The sequence below is a fragment of the Lepeophtheirus salmonis genome, chromosome 1, assembly GCF_016086655.4.
Source record: "Lepeophtheirus salmonis chromosome 1, UVic_Lsal_1.4, whole genome shotgun sequence".
NCBI lineage: Eukaryota > Metazoa > Arthropoda > Copepoda > Siphonostomatoida > Caligidae > Lepeophtheirus > Lepeophtheirus salmonis.
Genome location: NC_052131.2, coordinates 48,335,024 through 48,359,878, shown reverse-complemented (window position 1 = coordinate 48,359,878; position 24,855 = coordinate 48,335,024). Strand labels below are relative to the sequence as shown.

At 31.3% G+C, this 24,855-nt stretch overlaps 1 protein-coding gene across 1 annotated transcript in view; it reads right to left on the bottom strand.

Moving 5' to 3' along the window:
* The window catches only part of LOC121131882 (uncharacterized), a 102,681-nt gene that overhangs the window by 64,084 nt on the left and 13,742 nt on the right, over window positions 1-24,855 (bottom strand). The window contains exon 2 of the mRNA XM_040727279.2: window positions 13,467-13,623. Coding sequence (XP_040583213.1) covers window positions 13,467-13,623 — 157 coding nt within the window. The remainder of the gene's footprint in view (window positions 1-13,466; window positions 13,624-24,855) is intronic.

Here is a 24,855-nt window from a genome sequence, read left to right as displayed (position 1 = left end):
ATAAATATAATTTTACCTATATAGTGCATAGCATGTCTATTGATGAATCTTCAAAAATGGTTCTATGTATATAACTTAATATTTAGATAAATGTACAGGGTGTAGCAACATAATCTTCTTTTTTACAAAAGGTATTTTATCTCATAATGATAGTACACATTTAAAGGCTTGCTTTACACAGTTTTGAACCTCGTATAGATAGCTGATGTTCCCCAGTGTCCGCACACTGAAGAAACCGAACTTTGGTATTTTGATACCAAAGTTTCATATTCATTAAAGCCAGTCATTTTTTTATTGTTGATAAAGTAAATACTATTGTATTTCAGAATTTTTTTTTATATCAAGATTTAGGTCATAAGAAATATAGATATTCTACTTTTTAATTTTTATTTTTTTTGCATTTTTTGAATCCTCACACTTTAAAATAGTTAAGTAACAAATTTCAAGGATTAGCTCTTTTGAAAAAAAAAATATACAGGCAAAAGTAGTGTCCGGTAATAAGACATTAGAGCGACGTTGAAAATTTTGGCCTGAGACGAGTATCTATATCTCAAAAACAACTCAAAATGATGTGCTGAAATTTTCCACACTTAATTAATTCATAAACTTGAGCTTGTGTGCCAAAAATCATTCAAATCTGACAGGGTCAGGTGGCATTACCTGAATTAACATTGGAAACATATCTTTTTATTTCATAGTAGATGATTAAGTTATTAGTTATTGGCGATTCCGTAAAGGTATTTAGAATGTTTATTTTTCCTTAATAAATCCGGCTCCAATTACTGCATTTATACAAATGGTGCCACTTTAAAATTAAAGAGTTATTTGCCTTTAAAGAGTTTTGCAAATTACAAATTATGGAAATGAATTTAAAAAATCGTCAATTTTTTTCTATATTTGAAATTGAAGTAATCAAGTGATTTTCATAAATTGAGAACTAATCAGAGCTAAATTGCAATTAGTTAAACTTAAAAAAATTAAAAAACAATTTTTTGGCAATATTTATTTTTGACGCTCCGAACTCAGCCTTTTATTAGTGATGTACCATTGTAAAATATATACACCCTTACCAGGAAAAAGCATTTTTAGCTTAAGTTCACAGGATTATATTTTGGAAAGGGTTTTTTTTTTTTTAGAAATCCAAAAATTCAATGGAAAAAAATTTCAAAATATTTTCAAAAGAAAATTCAAAAATCCAAAGCGAATCACAAAAAAAAATAATCAAAAATCCATATCTATTATCAAGAAATTAAGTTTATTTTTGAAAATAATTTAAAAATCGACATCTATTCTCACTTTTTTTGGAAATCAAAAACCACAGCAAAAAAAGAAAAATTTCTTAATTGATGGGGGCTACAGCCCCTCCTGCCCACCTCCTGCGGACGAAGACTTATAAAATATTCTTTCAAAATCTCAAGTACCTCTTGGAGTGCCTCCAAGTACCCCAAGGGGTACGCGTACCCCCATTTGAGAACCACTGCCTAAAATAACTAAAGGTAGACGTCCACATCTATCATCTGTGAACACGTATACTCGTGAAATGAATTGCTTGTACACCCATTATAGATGTGATAACCCAACATAAGACCTATTAACCCTTTACCTCACCAAGATAATTTCATACCCATGATAAGTTATTTCTAGTCAAATCAAAGTAGTTTTTCAAATATTAATTGAGATAAAAAGCTGAATCGTGGAGACAAAATTATAATGAATAATTAGTCAATTAATTCACACGACGTACAAATAATGGTAAATGGCTATTATACCATTTTGACAATATCAGAACAATGTAATTGTTGTTAAATAGTTTCTAGTTAACTTGAATTCTCTAGAAAATAACTAAAGTTAATAAAATATCCAATCATTATTTTTAGGGGTAAATGTTCAAGGCAGAGCCGGCTATAGTCACTTTGGTGCCCTATCTAAGATTTTAGGTTGTGGTATATCCACTTAAATTTAACTTTCATTTTTTTAAATTAATAAAATATAATTTTCCTCCTTTTTTCTAAAATAAAAACAATATTTTGCACCCAGTAATTTGTTCGGTGCCCTTAGCATTTTCTTTTACTGCCTATGTATACGACTGGTCACCTTGACAAATTTGATTGATGAACGTACATCAATATAGTTAGTAGTTAGGTATCGTACATGTTATGTACAAATTATCATTTGTATGTCATTTAACGACTTATTTAATTACAACATCAGTCATTTCAATTACCAAAGTATTAATGGCTGATATATTTTCATTTGGATATATTAAAACGTACATTATTATGTACTTAAGAGAGTATTTGAACTTTATAATGATGGTTCCACAGAATACTTTATTAAAAAAGTCAAATATTACATAATGAATACATCGACCATACAAGGAATATTCCATTATTATTCTCTTTTCAACCCAACTTTCAAATAAATTCTTTATTTGAAGTGATTTATCTCATTTCTTTGGTTGAAACTTGTACTTGGAATTCCTTCTTGATCCGACTGCAACAACAAAGACTGTTTGTCTTTGTTGTTGCAGGGGGTTTGGTTGGTTTGTCGTGCGAACACAAAAATCCATCGGATTTAGATCCGGCGGATTTGGGGCCAAAGGTCAGATGAGATGAAGTCGTCAAAATTGTCCGGAAGCGAGTTGTGACTCATTTTTTCAAGGTGTGACAGATAGCCAAATTCTTTAGAGGCCTCAAATTATCTCTTAAACTTACGAACTGAGTCACAGAGCTCGTACAACTATTATTCTCTCGCTCCTGGTGCGGATTTCAAGGAGGGCTTCGTGCCTTTTCCAAATTTTTCGGACCGCAAATTTGTCAATTGATTCAGTTTCTTTGTAACTGTTGAAGGTTTGAACAAGCTATCTAACAAAACAAAACAAAAAGTTGCCCAAGTGCCAGCGTTGGCCAAAGTGGCAGCATAGATAGCTTGCTCAAACTGTACATCCATGGAAAGTGATAGATTTTGTTGCCCCTTGGGCAGCTTTTGCAAATGTTACGTAAAAAAATACATATATCATTCACAGACTGAGTAATAATGTCTAGGATAACATAAGAAAATTAGTTCACATGAACAATTTTTATATTTATATTTTGAAAGAAGTTACCTTCCTTCCTCTCTAGAGAAATAATGATGCCCCAGGGCTTTATGTTACCTTGCTTTGTTCCCTTTAAAGTTATACACATAGATAAATATTTTACAGTGGAAAAGAAACTTGTCAAAAAAGTACAAAAAGCGTGTCCCCAGAGACCAAATTTTGGTTGTAATGAACAGAATGGGTTAATATCATTTTATCATACATGACCATATTTTTAAGCCCTACAATTTCCTTTCTTCTTTATTATAGTTCATGAAATCCCTCGGAAAGAATTAAATATTGAGTACATAAGACTTGTATCAAGTCAGTACACTGTCGAGTAGAGCGGTTTGTTTTTCAACTTTTTTCAAATTTATATTACAGCTAGAATGGAAAAGTTGCTATATGGTATGACAACTGCCAATGCAAAATTACATTGTCCTAAGAGGTCCTATTTAGGTAGCACATCACGATCAAATAATGAAAAAAAAGCAAACACTCTTTACTTAGTGATTATAGAATCTAACAAGACATTTTCAGTTATTTTGCATAAAGTAATTTTGATAGACATTTTTTTAAACTAAAAAAGTGTTTAAAAAGTTTTTTTTCTAAAATTGTTCTATGGAAAAAATAGGAAAATTGGATGATGTATAATCTCTCTTTATGCTCTACAGGGTAGCTTTAGGAAAATCTTTATGCTTTTTAGAGGTTAGAATAATGTTTATCATAGTCAATTAATGTAAAATAATGATTAATGTTTTGTTTGAATCTTTATTGACGAAATAAATTATTTTTGTCACCTTTCAAACTTTGAGCAAGATATGCCATCAATAGATAACATCGCAGAGTAATTGAATTTTGCATAAGTTATTATCTAACTATATGAAAACTATACCAAACCAGCCGTAATCGAAATACGAAAAAAATGAAAAAACAAACCACCCTACTCTACAACTCTGTTCAAAAACATTGGCACTCTTAAATATTTATTTACATAAAGGCTTAGACGAAAATGTTCGTTTAGAAACTTTTTCCTCGTATAAAAAAATAGATGAATATAAAAAGTTGTTCATACCTTAGTTATCTACAGTTTATACCATTTATATTTAGATCGTTGACAATCTTGAGTGCATGTAGAGGTTGTGAGATATTTTGTGTGAATGGTTGGAGAAGGATACTCAAAAACTCATTCTGACAATGAATAAAGAGCAGTTATAATAAACTGTAACTACATACATAGAATGGGTATTTTGTAGAGCGCAAAACCTCTTTTATACAATAAAATGAGTTATGTATATTTTATGTGAAAAATCCAAGCTTAAAGCTAAGTTTATGTCATAAGAAAATGAGCCACGGAGTCATTTGAATATTTCGACAGAAACTTGACTTCCTCTTAGTACTCATAAAGCTAAGATTTTGCCAGGTTTTGATTGGATAGAGGGCACCCTAATGGCTATTTTTTTTTACAGAAAATAGCGATTGTAGTTGTTGGGAATATTGCAGAGCTTAATATAGGATAATTCTAATTCAACCAATCAATGTGTAGAACAACACTGATTAAGAGAAAAGAAGTAGAAACATTGACAGCTGACAACCAAGTACACTTGATATTTGTTTGTTAGTGAAGTAACACCCTGTCATCTAATGAATAGGAAATTAAGTCTCTCATATGATAAAGATCTTGAACGAAATATCTGTTCAAACAGATATAGAAACAATCAGTTAAAACTGAATTATGGGAAAAGAATCGGGCTCGGACCGAGTAACAATACTAATATAAATATATGTAAATTGGCATACATATAAATAAATAATATATAGCTACATAGTACAAAATTCAAAGGCCGCCTATGGCTCTCACATCTTATGTAGGTATATACTACAATCATTTGTATTTTGTAGCACATATAATATGTAATATAGTATGATGTCCTTGAGGCATTCAATAAGATGAGGAGGATGTTGAGAGACCCTTGTCGTTGTCCTCCAAAAGGGTCCAATTTAAAAAGTATGTTTGTATATATAGAGAAAAAAATAATAATAAGGATAATTTAATCCTTAAATTAGTTTTTTATCCGTCGTTTTCTCATTACAATTACGTTCAAATAAATAGCATTTCCTTACAAGTAACAGAAAAAGGCATCTTTATTACTTATGTATTTATAGTATACATACATATATTGAAGTATAATTAAATTGGATAGTGTATTTATATATTGAATCCCGTCCTTGGTAGTCTCACGAATAGAGAAGAAACATTATAATGATTCTGTATTGGAATGAAGGTGAAAATTTTCATATACCCTAACTATCAAAATTGGCTATTAACTATGTAGAACCTTCCTCCAATTACCTAAGTTTATTCGGGAGAGTCTATCAGAGATTGAGTTTAATAAAAAGGACCAGAAAGGTCATGGAATCTACTTCGTCTTTTGAAACAAAGACTTGGCAAAGACGAAATATACGTAAAGTGATGGTGATCACTGGCAAAGAGGAAGAGAACAACTCTATTGTTAGGTAAAAAGTGTGGCTTCTCTTACTTTACTGGGCATTTGAAGGAAGCAGAAATACTTCTATTTGTGCTGCATTAACATAAAAACGTACTTGGAAAAAAAAAAAAATCAAGTACACAATAAATATATACAAGGGTGTTTTGAAAAGTTTCCGACCTCAACGTGTTAGTAGATGTAAATAAAAACTAGTCACATCTATCAAGCATTTGTTGACCGTTACTCACGGAATTTTCAGCGATTTCGGACGCAACGTTGTTTGAGGTAGTTGATGTGAGTGTTTTTGTAAAAATGGAGTATCGAGTATCAAGAGTAGTCTCCTTGTAGCTCTAATCACTTTTCCCAGCGATGCTCCCAACTCTGTGACCCGTCTCAAGAGTACTCGACTTTTTTTCTCTGCAAAATAACTGCCTCGTATTTTGACGAGAATTTTTTCACAAAAACACTCACATCAGCTCACTCAAACGACTTTTACATAACGACTGTCTGTCCAAAATTGCTGCCCCTTTTGTACATAACTGTCAATTGATGCTAAATAGATGTGACTAGCTTTTATTGACGAGTGCTGTCATCTAGAGAGATGCGCCTACAAGTATAGTTCATATCGTATTCAAATATTAGATGTATATAGTAACTACTATATACATAGATCAAAGCAACAACAGAGAATAATCTTCCTTTCACCGTTGTTGCTTCTTCCTCCCACGGAACACTAAGTATCATGTTATGTACTAAGAAAAAGAGAAAATGACGTGAAACTACATACATTCATAAGACCTGAGGAGTTGCTACTTCGCCTACACAAATGATAATTACTATTATACTTATATAGGAAGGTAAAAAGAGCAAATATGACCATAAAAGGTGAAAGAACCCACGATAAATGAAGACTCTAACAGTAAGGCAAGTAGAATCTATGATCAAAAGTCAGTCATATTAGGTACATCATTGTTTTAGGGCTTTATCAGTCCTTAATATATAACTTAAAATCCGTTCCACCCCTGTTATTAGTCCTGAAAAACAGTCTCAAATTTTAAAGCACCCTCCACAAGACATCATTTTACCAATTGAATTAGTTAATAGAGTGGGAACTCAAAATACTTAATTATAATTTTGTCCTCCTAATTTTTAATTACAAAGTTTCATTACTAAACCAACGACAGCAGAAACAAAAAAACCTATAAAAATGGAGGAGTAACATCAGGCAACGCGGATGCGATCTCCTCCGCGCCGGTGTTAGTGCCAAGACTGTCCCGCCTCCATGTGACCCTCCTCTAGTCCTAACTTCAAGTCCCTGGACTTTACAGTTTGGAAAGTATTAGAAGAATGTCTGCGCACCTCTCATCCAAATTTGGATTTGCCCACATAAAGACCATCATCGTCAAAAGTTGTCAATCTATTAGGCAGAGTATCGATGCCCTTATTTTTTGTAAAGGAGAACATATTGAATAAAAAATATAGTATTTAAAAATATCACAAATTCACTTTTGGTTTGGTCTATTCATGATTCCATAAAAATCACGTTTTTCGTAATTGATTCATGCTACTTCAAATTTTGGCTCCCACTCTATAAATAAACTTTAAGTATCTTTCATGGACTAGAATAATTTGCCGTTAATCTTAATTTAGGTCTAATAAGAAGTAATTATTATTCTGATTCAATATTGGATCCTTCATGGTGGAGATTGAATGATGATGATGCCACTGGATGATATATACAATGACGTCATTAGGCAAAGATTCTTCAATGATATGACTTTTACATCCGATTCGAAACTTTTGAATTTTGAAACTTTGTCAGAGAAAAAAAAAAACTCAATGAATCCTCCTCATCCTCCCGGTTAATTTTAGAATTGAACTACTCCAAAACATGGAAACCATTTAAACTAATGTTCAGGTATGTATCATCCGAGAGTGGGAAGGCAAGCCATACAGTAATTGTAGTGGTCAATTGACTAGCATACTTATTCTCTAAAATTACTCTTGATATGGTCTAAAAGCTCATCCAATCCCTTGAAGGACAAGTTGTAGAACTGTCAAAGTAGACCCTTCTCGGAAGACTCCCATTCATTCATCTTATCACCTCACATAATTTATTACTAAAATGACTAAACTATAGTTAATAGTTATTTATTAATACTAGAATTAGAATACATTCACTATTCTACTTTCTACACTTATGACTCAAATCTAGCTATTTTTATAAATACACGAATACATTCTAGTTTATAGCTAGAGTTGTTATTATAGAAATAATAGTCAAATAGTGCCCCTGGTGGATAAAAAAAGTAAATTCCGACCAAGACATTTTTCACCTGTTTATTGTTTTCTTGCTCGGTTCGTTACTTGGTTTAAAGCTTTAGGACTTTCTAGCATGAGGGAAGTAAATCCATCTAAAGCCACCTTCCCATAAATAATGCATTAAACTTATTTTACAATATAACTAAGAATATCCTCATTATCAATAGTTTCTTCATTTCGACAAAAAGTAGATAAGTTAAATAAAAATAAAAATTCAACAGACATCATACCTCAAAGTACATAGTTCTATATACGTTTTTTGATAAAATATCTTCCATTCGATTATTAGGTATGTATGTCTCCTTTGTTCCAAATATATTTATAGGTATATTTCTTTAAATTTATATATGTATATTGTAGTTTATGTACATGAAGAGAATGAAAGGCAAAATCCTTTAACATAAAATACATTTTTATATATGATATAGGTATATGAAACTCTTTTCTGCATGAATAAAGCGAATTATCATGCTGTATAACCCCTCCTTTCCATCTACGTCTATATATTCATTCACATGACCAAGTGTGAAAGTTTTACAATATGTGTATATTTTTTTCCTATTGTCATTATTAGATTCCTTAGATTTCTTCTGATTTCCATCTCCCTAATAGTAATAATAATAAAAAGGCCTGAAAGGCCTTTGAATCCCTGTCACTAATATGTATATTTGTATATATAAAGATATATACTAGTGTTGGGTCCAACAAAAAAGCTCGGTCTGGACCAGCCTCATATAAAAATTCGGTATGCCAAAAGGAAAAGTTCGGTCTAGATCGGTCCAAAGGAAAAAATCGTTCTAGTTCGGTTCCAAAAAAAAATGGTCTCGTCCGATTTTACAGATAAATTGTTTATAACATGATATCAAATGTTTTTTCAAGTACAATGACATTATACGAAGTTTATACAGATATAGCTTGGATTAATTTTGATCAAACCATCTCTTATACAGTTGATCTAGGAAAAAAAATCGTCTCTCATAATATATGAAACCGAAAAAAATGGGTTCATTAATTGAGACCAAAGAAAGAAAAAAAAGTCGGTCCATAGAGTGAGACTGAATCCAAATGGGTCTACAAAGGGAGACCGAAAAAAATTGATCCACGGTCTGAGACATCGGTCTGGACAGAAAAATCGGTCTACAAAAAAATCACTTAAGACCGAACCGAAAAAAAAAATTGGTCAAGGACCTAGTATCAACACTAATAGATACAGCATACGTATCGCCTTAGAGATGGTGCATAGACAAAGTCATAGGTGAAGAAAAAAAAAAGCCAAAGGGGTTGGTTTCCATTGGTAGTGTGGCAATTGGCAAGAACTGATCATACAATTTTCACAATGCATCATAATTTTATAATAATTTAGCTGAGGAAAAGGGTGATAATTGTAACTGTACAGGCATTGTCTAAACAGTAGAGACACTACTAATTTTAGGGGCGCATTGGTAGTGTTGCCCAGGTTCTTATTTATTCAATACAGTTCACTCAAGTGTTATGCCCGTCCAGTATGTCCTTGGAACCGTTCCTTCAGCCTTACGTTCTTTAGGACTATCAAACAAAGAAGAAATTATATTGAGTGACGTCTTCAAGGACCGAACTTTATAAGTTTTTAGGATAAGCAGGAATGAACTGGATCAAACATTTACTTAACTGGAAAGGCCTGCAGCTTTAGGTCCTAAATAAGAAAAGGCCCAACACAAAGATTTGGTAGATTTGTATAAAATAGTACCTGCCGGAATGTTGAACACAAAGAAACTCAGTGTTACTTTGCTTTATCAATTAGCATACACATATTTAAATGTACTCTCTTCAATAACAAAAAAATAATGATAACAGCTTTTTTAAATAAATAAAAAACTCTACAGATTGGTCACTATAAAAAAATATCTTGCGCGTTTAGGTGATATTTTATACAATTATAGATCCTTAGCCCTGCATATTGTACATATTCTGAATAAAAGGCCTAGGTCCGTAACTTCGGTTGTATATAGGTATTTCAAAATAATAAACGTCAAAAGGAGGAATAAATTTTGTCAAATTTTATTGATAGAATAAAATAGAGGAAAAAATTGACAGTGTTAAAAAAAATCTGTCAAAAATGTCAAATTTTCTATTATAACAACAAAGTCATTCAAAATTTTCTCCATACAAAAAACCTCTAACTCACGGCTCTAAAAGATACAACATTTTATCCTTAGCCGGATATGTAAGAGATTTAGTTGGATCATGTAAGTGCTACCAACTAAGATTGTATCCATTATTTTTGGAGGTAAGTGGTGGATTGTATTAGTAAAAGAATCTTGAAATGAAAAAGATTGTACTTTAGCGAAACTTAGACTGTTGAGATCTGCTCGATATAACTGGCAAATTTATTTATATCCTTGGATTTGAAGCATTATTGAAATTTGTATTTTATATTAAAAAAATAAGATAATTATGTCTTTCTAAACTAAATATCATTTTACAATCCTGATCCGTTTAAACTATGGATTATCAGCTCGGATTTTTAAAACAGACTATTAATAGCTCTGCCTTGAACATCCCCTCTCGTCAGGTGAATTCAATGGCTCTTCCTGGTAAGCATCTTATATCCCATAATCTTTATCTTTTATTTTTCTTTGGTTTGAGCTGATAGAAATCTCTTGTAAAACCATAGTAAAATGCATTATAAATGAAACACCAATATCTGCCCCATTACATAGGTATCACATTCCAATTCATTTAATCAGATAATAAGATATTCGTGTAGCAGTGATTATAATAATATTATTGTTATAATGTTATTATTAAATAATAAATTTCCCAGAAAAAAAAATGAATTAATATTTTAAATTAAAGCAAAATTTCTTTTAAAATAAATGTTTATACTTATGTACATATTACTCTTATTTTGCTTCAGAATAATGTATGTGTGTACTTAATTGGAAAATTGCATTAATGGGACTTGAGGCACATACCTAGGAGGTAAAAGAGAAATCTACATATGTACATACAATTGTTACTGTGCAACAACGGCTTGTAATACCGGCAATCAAATTCGTTAATTATGTAAGGCCAAAGGCAGGGGCATCCGCATGATTATATTGTTCTTTTTTTTTTTAATCAAAAAATTAAAAAATTTTTGGAAAAATATTTTTTTAATACTTAACTATTCACGAAAAATTTATTTTTTTGGGAAAAAAATTTAAAAGAACCATAGTTATATACAGAATTTTTTTTTTTTTAAATTAAAAAATCCACATTTATTTACAAAAAGTTTTATTTTTTGAAAAAAAAAATTCATAAATTAAATTTCAAATATTATATTTTTTTTATGAGTAAGAAAAAAATTCCTTCATTTGGTGGGGGCTATATGACTTGTAATAGTGTCCATAGGCATTTTTTCCCCCTGCCCAATCAAATTACAACTTCAATAATACAACATAAATAATACAAAATAGCATAAAACACCCTCTAAAGGATAACATCATCCACTAATATGCTTTTTCTATTGACGAATAATTAACTGAAAAGTCTTTTCATGTCGTACGAAAATTTGTGGGAAATATTTCATTAAATCGGATGCCCGATCGGAGGTTGGTATCTTCAAAGAAAATTTAGCGTACTTTACAGCAGCGGCTATAAGTATAGATCTTACATCATTAAGATGAACAGCCCGGTATACAGTACTGGGTTGTGCCATAAATGACTTATAATTACTAAGAGACGTGTTTATTGCCTTCTGTTCTTGAGAAATTTAAGTTCTTCGAGAGGAAACACACAAACTCTCATGGCTTCTTCTTCTTCATAGTTCTTGATAAATATTTGATTAAGCACAATAAACTACTTAATATAATTATTGAAAGAACTGGACAACCTATTTTTTTTATTTTTTTTTTCTTTCGGTTGGGTCTTAAGTTATTTTTATTATACAGATATTTGGCCCAGGCCACGATCTCAGACCCTAGAACAAAATGTAATCCTTTTCAAATCATGAACCGTTTTTTAGGGGGTCTCCACTCCTGATTTATGAGTTGTACAAATATACTTTGTGTAACAGATTTAACTTCCTGTTTTCACGTTATTGTTGGTCTATTTTCATCATTTTGCAAGACAGCTCAATGTTAATAGAACAAGGTTAAGCAACACGAAAATCGTACAGCAAGCATAGCAGATTTACTAGGTAACTTTTCCTTTATTTTTGGTATCGGCATTCGACGGATTTGTTTGTATGAATGAATTATATAAATAAATATCCCTTTAATTTTTTTCCCCATCGATTCCTTATTTATTCACGCCATTTTTAAGTTTTTCAATAATTATTTATCATTATATCCCTGTATTTGGGATCCCAATGACGTCATCAGTTATACTAGTACGTTTTCAGGGGGAATTGAAAATCGTGCCTGACTAACTTTGTTCTAAAAACATTGACAGAACTGACCTCATCAACAATTCACTATAAAATTGCTCTAGAACATATTTCAAATGAGACTAATTTTTTTCTTTGAGACCGGTTCAGACCGGACTTCTTTTAAGAATCAAATTATTTTGGTCCACAAAAATCATTAACAGTCTTAGATCGGTCTATGTTTTTCAGACCAAAGCTTAATAGTAATGACTATATGTATATTAAAGTTGAAATTTGGTCTGAGACCAAAAAAAAAAAAAAATCGGTTCGGTGTTAAGAGATTTTTTTTCAACCGTAGAAATAATTTCAGGAGAGTGAAATTCAAAGCGTGGACCGAAATTAAAATTGTAGAACAAAATTTCCGATTTCTTTTTATTTTAAACTATTATTTATTCTACGGGACCGATATACATCGATTTTTTCTTTAGAACCGGTCAAGGGAGAAATTCTGTAAAGGATCAAATTTGTTGGATACGCAGAAAACCATAATGGTCTAAGACCAAAATATTAGTGGTGTTGAGTTTCGGTCCGAGTTCGTTTTTAGTTCGATGTTATGTCATTTTTTACAATGGTAGATATCAATTTTCGTAGTGCAAAGTTCAGGCCGTGGACCGAAATTAAAGTTGGTGAAGGATTTTTTTTTTAAATTTATTTCTTGTCAAAAAAATATCATTTTTTCCCCTCAAATTACATTTCAAAAATTGTGGAACATGATCAAGACCAATTTTTTTTTTATAAAACAAATTGGACCGTCCCAGACCGAGTTGGACCACCGAATTAGTTCAATATAATAAAACACAACACTGATGTATATATCTATGCCTTGTTTACAATGCCATATATGGCTATATGAAGGTACAATTTATATATTTACTAATATTTACTCAGGCGTCTAAGAAAAAAAAAAGTAGAAAGTTTTATGATAAAAAAAAATCCCATACTTCATATTGAAAACCAACAACAAAAAACCAGTGAGAATTGAATCAAAATCCATTAACTGAAGCCTTAAATAAAGTAATTAAAAATATCTCCCTTTAAAAAAAATATTCTATACGATCCTAAGAGTTTGGCCATCTCTTCGATAAGTAAAGGAGAAAGTTGAAAAAGATGAAGTTAATGGATACATTGAATATTTACATATTATATAGCTGTTATAGAATGAACGGAGTGAGAAAAATGATTTTGTTCTTACCTATTATGCGCTGTGAAATTGAATTTAATTTCATGTGACACTTTGTTCTCGCCAGAGTCAAGTGATCGTTTTATTCGAAGGTGCTGCGTGTTTAAAAAGTCTAAATTAAAATCCGCGGGTTCGAAATGTCGTATAAAATCATTTAATCTTAGTCCATCTGCAAAGGAAGGATATATATAAATATGTTATTTGGAGATATTCAAAAAAAAATAGTACCTAGAACAAATATAACTATTAGTTAACAAAATAAAATAAATATATTTTTTTTTGAAATCTTCCAAATTTAGAGCGTTTTAGTTCCCCGAAAAAGAATGATTTTTATACATAAACACATGAGGAAACAAATATTGTTTAGTTAAAGAAAATACTCAGAATGTCTCACTACCCATTATGTTGGAGTTTATTTTATAAATGTTAATATATTTAAGGTTAATTTTGAACAATTTTGAAAAATAATTGGAAGTAAATCAAGGCCCCTTAAATTATTGAAAATTAGATAAAATTTAGTTATTTAAGTACTCTACACCTTTGAATAAAAGAAATTAATTTAATTTTAGAGCCATTTATCTAACTCTAATTATTTTTCCAAATTGTTCAAAATTAACTATAAAGAAAAAATTGTTGATCTAAATTTGTTATTTTAAACTGAAATCTATAATGTGTACCATAAATATTTTTTCCTGGAAGTGTAAAATTTCAAAATTTAGGGTTGAGGAGGAACGTCCACAGGGGGTGCACTAAAGAGGCTGTAGACCCCCCCCAAAAAAAAAAAAAAAAAAAAGAATTTTTGCTTCTTGCTAGAAAATTTAATATTCGAAATTTAATGTAATTTTTCAATAAAAATAAAAAAATCAGTGAATGCCTGTAAATTTTTGATACTTTTTTACAAAAAAATTAATACTTGAAATTTAATATACTTGAATACTTGAAATCTTCAAGCCTCCTCCCTAAATATGATCCTGTCATTGCCTCTGTTAAGCTACCTCTAAATATTTTTCAAAATAATTCAAAAATAGCCAATGATGTTAATAGACTACAAGGAACATTTTAAGATCTTAAGGGTCATATTTCGAACATTTAAAAATTAGCTCCGCCCTACGTCCCATTTAAAGACAATGAGTTACATAAATACCTATATATCTAAGCATGTGACTTGGATATGCATGCATATTAATATGTATATTATTCACAAATTAAAGACAAAGGGGCTCCTCTACGCGCATTCTCTTTAATCAGTCATGTTTAACAAATCTATAAATAGTCTCATACTTTTATCGCATGAGGGATCTTTGTCAAAAGCAATGATGAAAAAATATTGATGATACATCTCGTAATGATCCCTAAGAAAACATTCTTCAAATGCACTAATGTACTTTGAATTAGTACCTCCAAATGTCGAAGCAACGCATCTGCATAAGATATATAATTATTTTTTTTGTAACTGGCAAAGATCAGGATGGATATTCGTTAATTTATTCATAGGTAAACAGACAAGGAGTGCATAGTTGAAATCTTACAAAAGCGAGCTATAAGAAACACACTTGAGAGGAATTGATCATTCCTCGGTTCAGCTGACAAACTATGTGTGCTGAAAAATTACATAATTAATCTAAAAATGGCCTCACAAAGATACAAAAGAATCGAGATTGCTGCACTACTTGGAGACGAACACGCATCAACAGAGATCCGAAACTTGACTTAGGCAAGAAAGCTGACTAATTTCTACGCTAAGAAAGTTGACTAATAACGGCATTGGTATCGATTCGAGCTTCAAAAAGATGGTACAATACCACACACACAGCAAACGTTCAACAGGTTTTCTTTGTTTTTTTAAACAAAATTCTGTAATGGTGCAAATCCATGTGACCTCAGATGGCAACCCGCTAGAGTTTTCTTTTTGGTGACATGTTGAGACCAGGATCTGCCGAACATCTCAATGAGTCCCAATGATATTAACCCTTGTACCCCCTGTCAAAGCTTGCAGCATACATCAAGGCCATTACAAAAATTATTGGAGGCTAAATTGAATATTAAAAATGGCAACACATGTGCCAACCTCTGTACAAAGCTTAGTTAATGTGGCTCCTCATGTTTCCGAAATTAAACTTATTCAAATTCCAGATTCAAAAATAAAATAAAATAAAAGTTGTGAAGTTATATAATTTACCATTGATTAAATATATTATATTATTTTTCAACTTCCCATCACGGATCACATACTTTAATATTGACTTGTGATTATTTTATATACATATATATTTAACATTAGAGACACGTCCGCATAAGCACGATTATTCCTGAGAAACAATTCTTTAGCATCATATAAGTGTAATAATGTTTATTATTAATATATTTTCTTGATAAGAGCTACTTTAAAGGTTACCCTAATATACCTACATTTTTTTGAGAAAAAAGATACATTGCTTGAATAACGTTCATATAATATATGCGTATCAAACTTTTTGACTTGCGTCTCTCTTCCTCCTCAGATAGCCTTTGAACATCCTTTTAAGAAAAAGAAGTTTCAATATTTGGATTTGTTAAGTAACCTGTTCAAAATCGTTTCGTGTCAGTAGTACGATTTTAAAAGAGGAGATTTGTGTAAATTTTAGTGTATCTACAACGTCGTTATCTTGATTGTATCATGCAACATTTATTCGAAAAAGAAACAGGGGAAAAGTCCCAAAATCAATTGGTACATAACCAGTTATTCCCACCTATGGAATAAATATTCAGTATTTGTTAGGGATTGTTCACAGCTCAACAAGCTAAATTATATCAGAACGATAGATAACAAATTACTCGAACGGACATTTCACCAAAAAGGATATTAAATTTGTTGATATATACGATTCCATATTTTAATTCAATTTAAAATAATAATATTATTTAAATAAGGATTGCTCTTTTATTATAATTGTTATATAGGTAAATTAATGAGTGTTCTTTTGCAGAAAAATAATTTAATATCTCATTAACTAAATGCGAATGTATATGTGTGTCCAGGAATCATTGATAAACCAATCTATGGATTTTGCTGACATTTTTTATGTAGGTCCTGAAGGATGAAGAAATAGTTCTGGTAAAAAAATGACCTTCAAGGCCATGGTGGTCTTACAATAGCATTTTTAAGGGGGGGGAAATGTTGACTAACAAAGGATTACTTCATTTAAAACATAAAATAGAGAGCTTAAAATTATAAGAATTATTTTGATACCTTTGCATACTTTTTTCGAAGGAGATTAATAAGCTTATAGAAGAAAGAATAAGACAAAGGATTTTTGTCAATAAAATGAGTCATGACATATGAGCTAACAGTTCAACGGTTATCTCTCATTTTTTTTCTTATCGAAACCTCGAAAATTTTACAATCTTTATTTTTTGTTTTATATAAAGCAGAAGAGTTCAGAGTTTAATTTCTTAATGTATTCTAGTATTCAGCTAATGATCGTTTTACTATCACAACACAGTAGTATGTGGTTCGAATATAGTTCGAATATATACCACTAATCTTTAAATAATAAACAGCGATTCGAATGGAAGAATTGCTAATCACTTTTGCGTTATAAATTAGTTATCATTCGACATGATGGATTATTCATATAGAAAAATACTCATGGATTAACGAACAAAGAGTTTTCTGATTGTTTGAGCGATTGTCCAACAATGGACACCAGCAACGAGAAAATATTCCATATTTTACCGTTTTTCTTCGAACAGGCCAGTTTTCGAACATGGGGATAAAATAATAAAAATGTCGAGTCCAACAGATGACTGTAAGCACTGCTTTGATTGCCAAGAAGATAAGAATTAAAGGGTAGGAAAAAATAATTGATTTCTTTTTAATACACCTATAATATTATTGGTTGAGATATTATGAAACCAATCGTGGAATAATTGGGCCATCCTTTGAAGCCAATGACTTTAGAAACATTGGTAGTGTTAAAAGGGATCTTCAAACAAATTCCAGCCACTTCCCCCTCACAAAAAACAACAAAGCACCTTAATGAATGATTAATGAAGTTTATCAGTGTCAAGTCATTTTCAGTCTCGCTATGAACTGCCACATAGATCCCTCTCCCTTAAGTCAAAGGATATACGTACATTTTACGTAGTTATATTGTATACTTTTAATAAGAAGAAGAATTGTTTGTTAATTATTATTTTACTATCAAACAGAGAGTGTGGGAGGACGTGGCATGGAAACTGTGCTTGATGTTGTATGAATCAAAGCAACAGAGGATGTACCTATACCTAAGTAATTGTTAAACGTGGTTCCAAATATTATATTATATTATATTATATAATCAAATCATAACTCCAAATTTAATGACGTGTTGTCTGCTTTGTTTCTCATTTAAGCAAGGCTTAGTTTGAAGTAAATTCATGAAAAAATAGCTGTTATTCTATAATAATTAGCATGTTATATTTCTGAGAATATTTTTATGTACATACTCTTAAATTATAAAAAAACAAAACAAAATTGATAACAACACCCACAGACTTTCAAACGATTTATGTAATCATCCATCAAAAACATGTTTACCTCCCTTCTGCTGTTGCAGTAAAGGTAATCCTGGACACATTATACCAAAATACTAGTAATACTAGTTATAGATAATCCACGATATCACCTTTAATTTAGAAAATGGCAACCTGTCCTTTAAAAAGATAGAAGAAATAAGTTGGTAGTTGAACAATTCCTCATTTAATATGAGGGAATTGCTAATCAGCTAAATGACAGATAATGAATTCAAGTTTAAACATTATTGTGTGAGTCCTTATTCATTGGGTTCAATGCAGTCTTAGACCGTTCCTTAAGACTTTCAGTCCTTCGGCCTGTCAGCACTAACACATTGGGTGAAAAGTATCGGCCTTAACAAAGAAAAAATGCTGGTTTTTTTAAAATTATTATTATCATTCGCTTTATAGAGCGGAGTGATGATGAGACTTTTCAAGCCATTGCTCAGCTTGAACAGTAGTTTTTTCCCATCAAGAAAATAGTTTAAAATTATTAACACAAAATTGATTGTTTTGAATCAATTGTTTGGAAAATATCAAAATAGAGTCACACTTAGTAAAATAACTCACCAACTAAATAACAAATTGTCATGAAATTTTAACAGCTGTCTTTTGAAGGTTGGTACTAACTGAAAATGAGATGAATTGAAAAAAATAGCACCATCTATGTGATAATCCAGGGAATTTTCAGCAAATGGAAAGTAGTGTTGTGTCAGTCCGCATTTATTCGGTACAGTTCAGTCTTATGATCGATCCTTCGTACTGATCCTTAAAGACAGTCGATTCTTCGTACTGTCAATACTAGAACAGATTAATAAAGATCTAGGACCGAACTTTATAAGTTTTAGGACTGAACTGGACCGGATCGAGACTAAACTGGACGGAACTACAGTTTTCAGTCCTAAATAAGGACCAACACAGCACTTATAATAAGATTTTTTTTTTCCAGAGAAAAATATGTATGAGATGGTAAACTCAAAGTCAACTGGCAATAAGGCAATTACGCCATTTTCCCATAGGGTTTGACTATTGACTTCATGTCTAAAAAGCTAAATATATGTATGATTTTTAACTTCACTGTAAACCAATCCTCAAAACTCCAATCTGAGGTGAGTGATTATAAATCAGCAACCGACAAAAATAAATTGGAATTGTTGATGTTGTGCATAAAATATGTGTAGGGATGTCGTTTTTGAAATAAAAAAAAACTAAGTTTAGAAATTAGAATAGGAAAAACGGTTGTTGTGTGTGATCTTTCTTCTTCTTTTTTTTCTTCATTATTTAACAGATGGACGTGGTGTTAACTTCTCCCTCTTGAAGTAAGCATTCTTGCTTATCTTTGGTATAAATGGTTTCAAAAACGCATGGTGAAATAAAAATATATGAATTTAAATATAATTATGATATTTTCCGTACACTAATGCTATTTTAAATGTAAAATATTATCTCTTGAGAGCAGTAATTGATTTTCCCCTCCAAAATCCTATTATCTATTAGATGATGGAATGGAGCCATACAGCCAAGAAGGGTTTTAATTCAGTAATACCTGGCCAAGTATCATACCCAGCCTGACCTCAGCCCCCTAGACTTTGCAGTGGGTTTTTAGAGAAGAATTTATCTCACAAAATGATATCCTGCCATCATACAGTTGTGAGAGCAAAACTTCATTAGCAATTAAGCGTCAATCTGTTCGCCGGCGTGTCGAACTTGTTCTTGCTTGTGAAGGAGAACATATTAAATAAAAAATATAGTACATAAACATATCCCAAATTGGTTTGGAGTTGTCTATTCTTGGTTCCATAAAAATACCGTTTTTTGTAGTTAGTCATGATATGTCAAGTCATTGGTTCTCCCTCTGTATTTGTAACACATCTACGTATAAAGAGGTTACAAGATGCAATAAGAAAATGTTTATACTTTTCTAATTGATTTTTTAGTCTAGAATAAGGCCATTAGTCGAACCTTCATCAAAGAGGAATGATGGTTAGAAGGCAATGTACATTATTTAATTAACTCATCAACTTTTATTTGATTTACACATTAACTAACTAATTATCCATTAATTAATTAAACTCCATAAACAAATAAAAGAATTAATTAACTTTTTTTTTTTTTTTTGGAGTGATCCAACTACTTTCAACATTCAAATATACCTATGTATGGATAAGAAAAATAATTTAATGGTAAGCAATAACAAGGAGCATTGCATGTTATCATTGTAAATTACACAGCGTCTGACTAACTAGGGTTGCTGAACCCTTATACCTATCACGAATGTACAATATTATTAATTCACATTGATATATCAACCCTTGAAATATTTATTTGACTTTTTGGGCGTGGGGAAGAAGAAGTGATGAGGTAATACTGCACCCATTAGTTTATGGTGAGTGTAGGTAGAAGGTGGAATTCAATCTTTATTGAATGCCATAGCAGGAGAGGGAGACTGAAGGATAATTGTAATGTGGAAAAACAGTGAGCCTTGTTGGGTTGACCTGACATGACATGACATGTATATTACATCTCTTGTATTATAAAAATCGCAAAGAACGAGGAATTGCTCCAGGCAATGCAGAGTATTTATTAAACTTACAATATACAAACATCATATTTAGGTATGCATAACTACAATCATCGAATTACTTTGCATTGTATTTATACTGGACATTGCCAAAAAAAAACAAAAAAAAAACCACCAAATTATAATATCTATTTATATATTGCAGTGGTTGTAGCATTAAAAACCCACAAAAAACCTGGACGATCAATTAATCTTAGTTGAAATTCTAAGAAAATAAATTACCAGGTTACATATCATGCAACTATATGATATATTTCCCATCTTTAGGCATATGTGATGGAACTGCTTCAATTGACGTTTATTCTGTAGTTTTACTTTTGAAAGGAGTCAAAAAAAGGATATTGCAACCCTTTGGGAGACCTTCTTAAACATTAGGGCACAGAGGAACTCCATGATCATCAAGTATTTTTTGAAAGAAATGGAAAATGTATTTTGATAGAATGAGGCAGGAGTTCAGTTTATGCTCAAATGCTATCGAGAGCAATGTTATTATAACATAGGTTAGTAATCTATGATTTTCAGTAGTGAATGAAAATTTACTCAGATAACAAATGACGTCATTGGGACAAAAAAAAAAGAACATAACGATAGAGAATAATTAAAAAACCTAAATATAGCATGAATAAATTAGGAATCAATAGAAAAAACAAATCTAAATGACTCTCCTTTTTTAATTTTTATGTAGTACATTTACCCAAACAAATGAGCCTAATGACGTCACAATAAAGAGAGAGATAGTTAGTTAATAAATATGTTGTGTTAGCCCTATGTTTTTCTTGTTGCCTAACCTTGCTCTAATAACGTTGATTGGGAGGGAAGAAGTGAAAAAGATTGAGAAGCATTGCTCAATAGTAATCTAGAGCATAATTTCATTGTTGTGGAGCGAATTCATAATTTCATATGATTCTTTCATAATCTTAGGGATTGTCCACCTTCCTTTGACGTCTGAGAATCTTTTAAACTAGTGACATATAATTCTGAAGTGGGGAATTAGGTCTTGTTTAAAAATGTTCCATTAGAAATCACTTTATATACCTATACGAGTATATATTAAAGGATAAAAATTGTCATTTATAAATAAATAAAAAAAGAATTTGGGTAGGGATAGCTCTATCGAGATCTGAAATTGAGTAATGGAGGTAAAAATACCACTGTCTCAAACCAAACCAAAAAAAAATAGAGATACTTATCACCATACAGATAGGAATGGTTTGAAAAGTGTGATTCATTAAACCTGGTACATGAATAATAATTAATAACTTTGATATTATTATTGACATATCCACTATGTGATCTCACTTTATCTCTCAACCTTTCCTCCCAAAAGAAAAAGGAAACAGTAGACTGAAATTCACTCATAATTTATTAATTACGTATTTTTTCTCATTTTTTGGACTATCTTTCCTTTTTTCCAATAAAATGAATATATCGATAATTTAACAATATTTAATTCAACTTTACACACGGTTTTGCCTATCTACCAGTCAAATTTGCACTGTATTTTCTATTAAGCTATAAATTTTTCTCCTTCTTTTCCCCTTATAAGTGTTGTGAAAGTTGATTCGTGGAATTAGAATTAGACCTTCTACAGCTGCTGAGAATAATTCCATAGTTGGAAAAAATTGATTAACAACTGAGTTGTCAATTTATTGTTGTAGTCTTTTAGGAGCCAAGATTGCAAGATACAATAAAGGCAGCAACGTGACCAGTAACAAGTAGAAAGAGGAGAAAAAAATCGAAAGCTGGTAAAAAAATTTAAAATATTAAATTTTTTGAAATTAGCTATTCATAAAAAAATACATTTTCTCGGTCTGGTCCAGTCCTGCATAACTTGATGACGTCACTCATCCGTTTGTTTTGTTTTTAAATCAGTTCTAGGAATGAAAATCTGAAGGACTGACGGTCTTAAGGACCAGTCCCAAGGCTGATAGAAGCCGTCTAAGGCTGGACAGGACTAACAAAATAATACAAAAAGGGTAATACAAAGGATTTGGAGTTATATATTAATCAAGGACCTTCGTTCAGAATTTGCGTCATTATACTTATTTTGATAAAATTATCAATCTAATATATACAAGGTGGAACGTTAAAATTATTGCCTTAAAGAAAACAATACTACAGCTTTAGTTTAAAACTTTTATTGAAAAAAAAATACGGGTAGCTTGATAATGTAATAGAGCTAACATCTATTATATAGCCGTCTTCAGCCTCAATCACAACACCGATACGGTTCCGTAAGCAGGAGCATGCTTTTTCCACAAGCGTCGGTTGGAGATCGGCGGATTGCGGCAATCAGGCCGACTTTGGTGTTGTGGGAGGCCATGGTGATATTCTCGACGTATGGCCAAACAAAGTAGTTCAGTAGTTCAGGTCAGGGGAGGAGGAGGCCAGTGAGAGAAGTGTATAGAGTCGTAGCTTCACCACCTCCAAATGCATCCGATGCATTGAGCTGTGCCCTCAAGCGTTGAAATGTCCAAATTTGCATTTTGAGGGTGCTGGTAATGGTTCATTTGTCATAACTTGGAACGGTAGAGAGCATTAGTTGTACAGCGGCGCATCTTTGATCTCGTTCGTTGAACATTGTGTCTATTTTAGACATGATAGAAGTCTCCTATCGACTTTGGAATTTGTATTTTTTTATTATAATTTATTTTAAAAGCCGAGGCTGAAAGTTGAAAAAAAGCTAGTTGGGATTTGGACTATAATGTGATTCACGCTGACAATTTGTAAATTATATGAAATAAATTAAAGCTCATTTTCCAAACCCTTGTAAAATAGTCATAAATGTATGTACATTTGCAAACATATGTGGCCTTCAATAAAGGCTGTATAAACAAAGTATAATTTCTATATGTAGAAATAGATAGTAATAATAATATTATTTAAATTCAAAAAAGTTTTGCGCATGTATATTTTCAGTCGTAACTTTTAAGGCACATAAAAAAGCCTTCCAAAAAAAAAAATTTTAATAACTTTATTTCAGAAGAGATTACATTTTTTTGTAATACTTGGCAGAGCTTAATGTTTAGTTATTACCATGTTCCCAGGAGGGTAAAAAGTAATACTAGAGGGGATTTAAACACACAAACAAAGGAAAATATAGAATCATAACTTTGATTCTATATAACTCCATGATTAAAATAATTTAATCATATTACTCTCATCGTTTTTGTACATATATTTGTACTTCTTAAAGAGACTCCCAACACGTTGTTACCTTTATTTATCGTGCAACCTTGCCTCCCAAAAGAAACCAGGAAAAACGCCCAAAATCGCATTATAGTTAGCAAATTCTTCTCAACTATGTAATTTTTATATAACAAATATTGGAAATTGTTCACAGCTTAAACAAGTGATAAATCAATCAACGTTCAGAACAATGATTAGGAGAAAAGAAACAGAATAACATATCAATGGAGAAAACAAATTATCAGCTTGAATATATTGATACATGCTCTACCAAAATTTTAAAAAAAATCGATTCTGCTGCATGGCTCTACATACTCTAGTTAATGGGGATCCCATTAAGATCATTTTGAAGGCTGCACCAGAGCCCCAAACTTTTATTTTTGATTAAAATAAGCTTATGATTGAATATAAATTATAGTTTATGTTCTTGTTCATCCTTTGACGTAATTTTTGCTAGAATCAGCCACTATGAAAGTAATTATGGCCTTCTGAACAACACTGTTCCAACACATTAGGCCCAACTTTGAGCGGGACTAGAACGGCCGAGATGAGTCACAGAACCCTAATATTTTACACACTCTCTTTTTTCATATAGAAAAGCCAGCTAACCAAAATCATCAAAATCGGTGATGATCATGCCGTGAATACAATTGACGTGGAATGACCCAACTGTGAAATATTCTGTAGTTTATCTTTGCCGTTGTCCATCTTTGACGATCGCTCAAATAATAACACAACTGTCAAATAAGTTTTTTTAATACAAAATCTTTCTAAAACTATATAGCGTGAACCGATCACACTTATACAACACGAGATACACAAGACTAAAATCATCTATTGGAAAACTAATTGATTCTTATTTAATACACCTATGATATATCGACAATGCTTATAATTTCCAACTCTAGGAGACAACATATCTGAATCATTTTTCGTTTCGTTATTATTGATAATTCAATTTAATGTATGACGTGAGTAAAAATACTCTACATAATCCCAACTGGGGAAATTATAATCCAATATGATGACGTTATAAAAAGTGAATCAGAGCTTTTGGAAAGATGGAGGTAGTCAACAAGAAAAATAGAGCCAATTTGG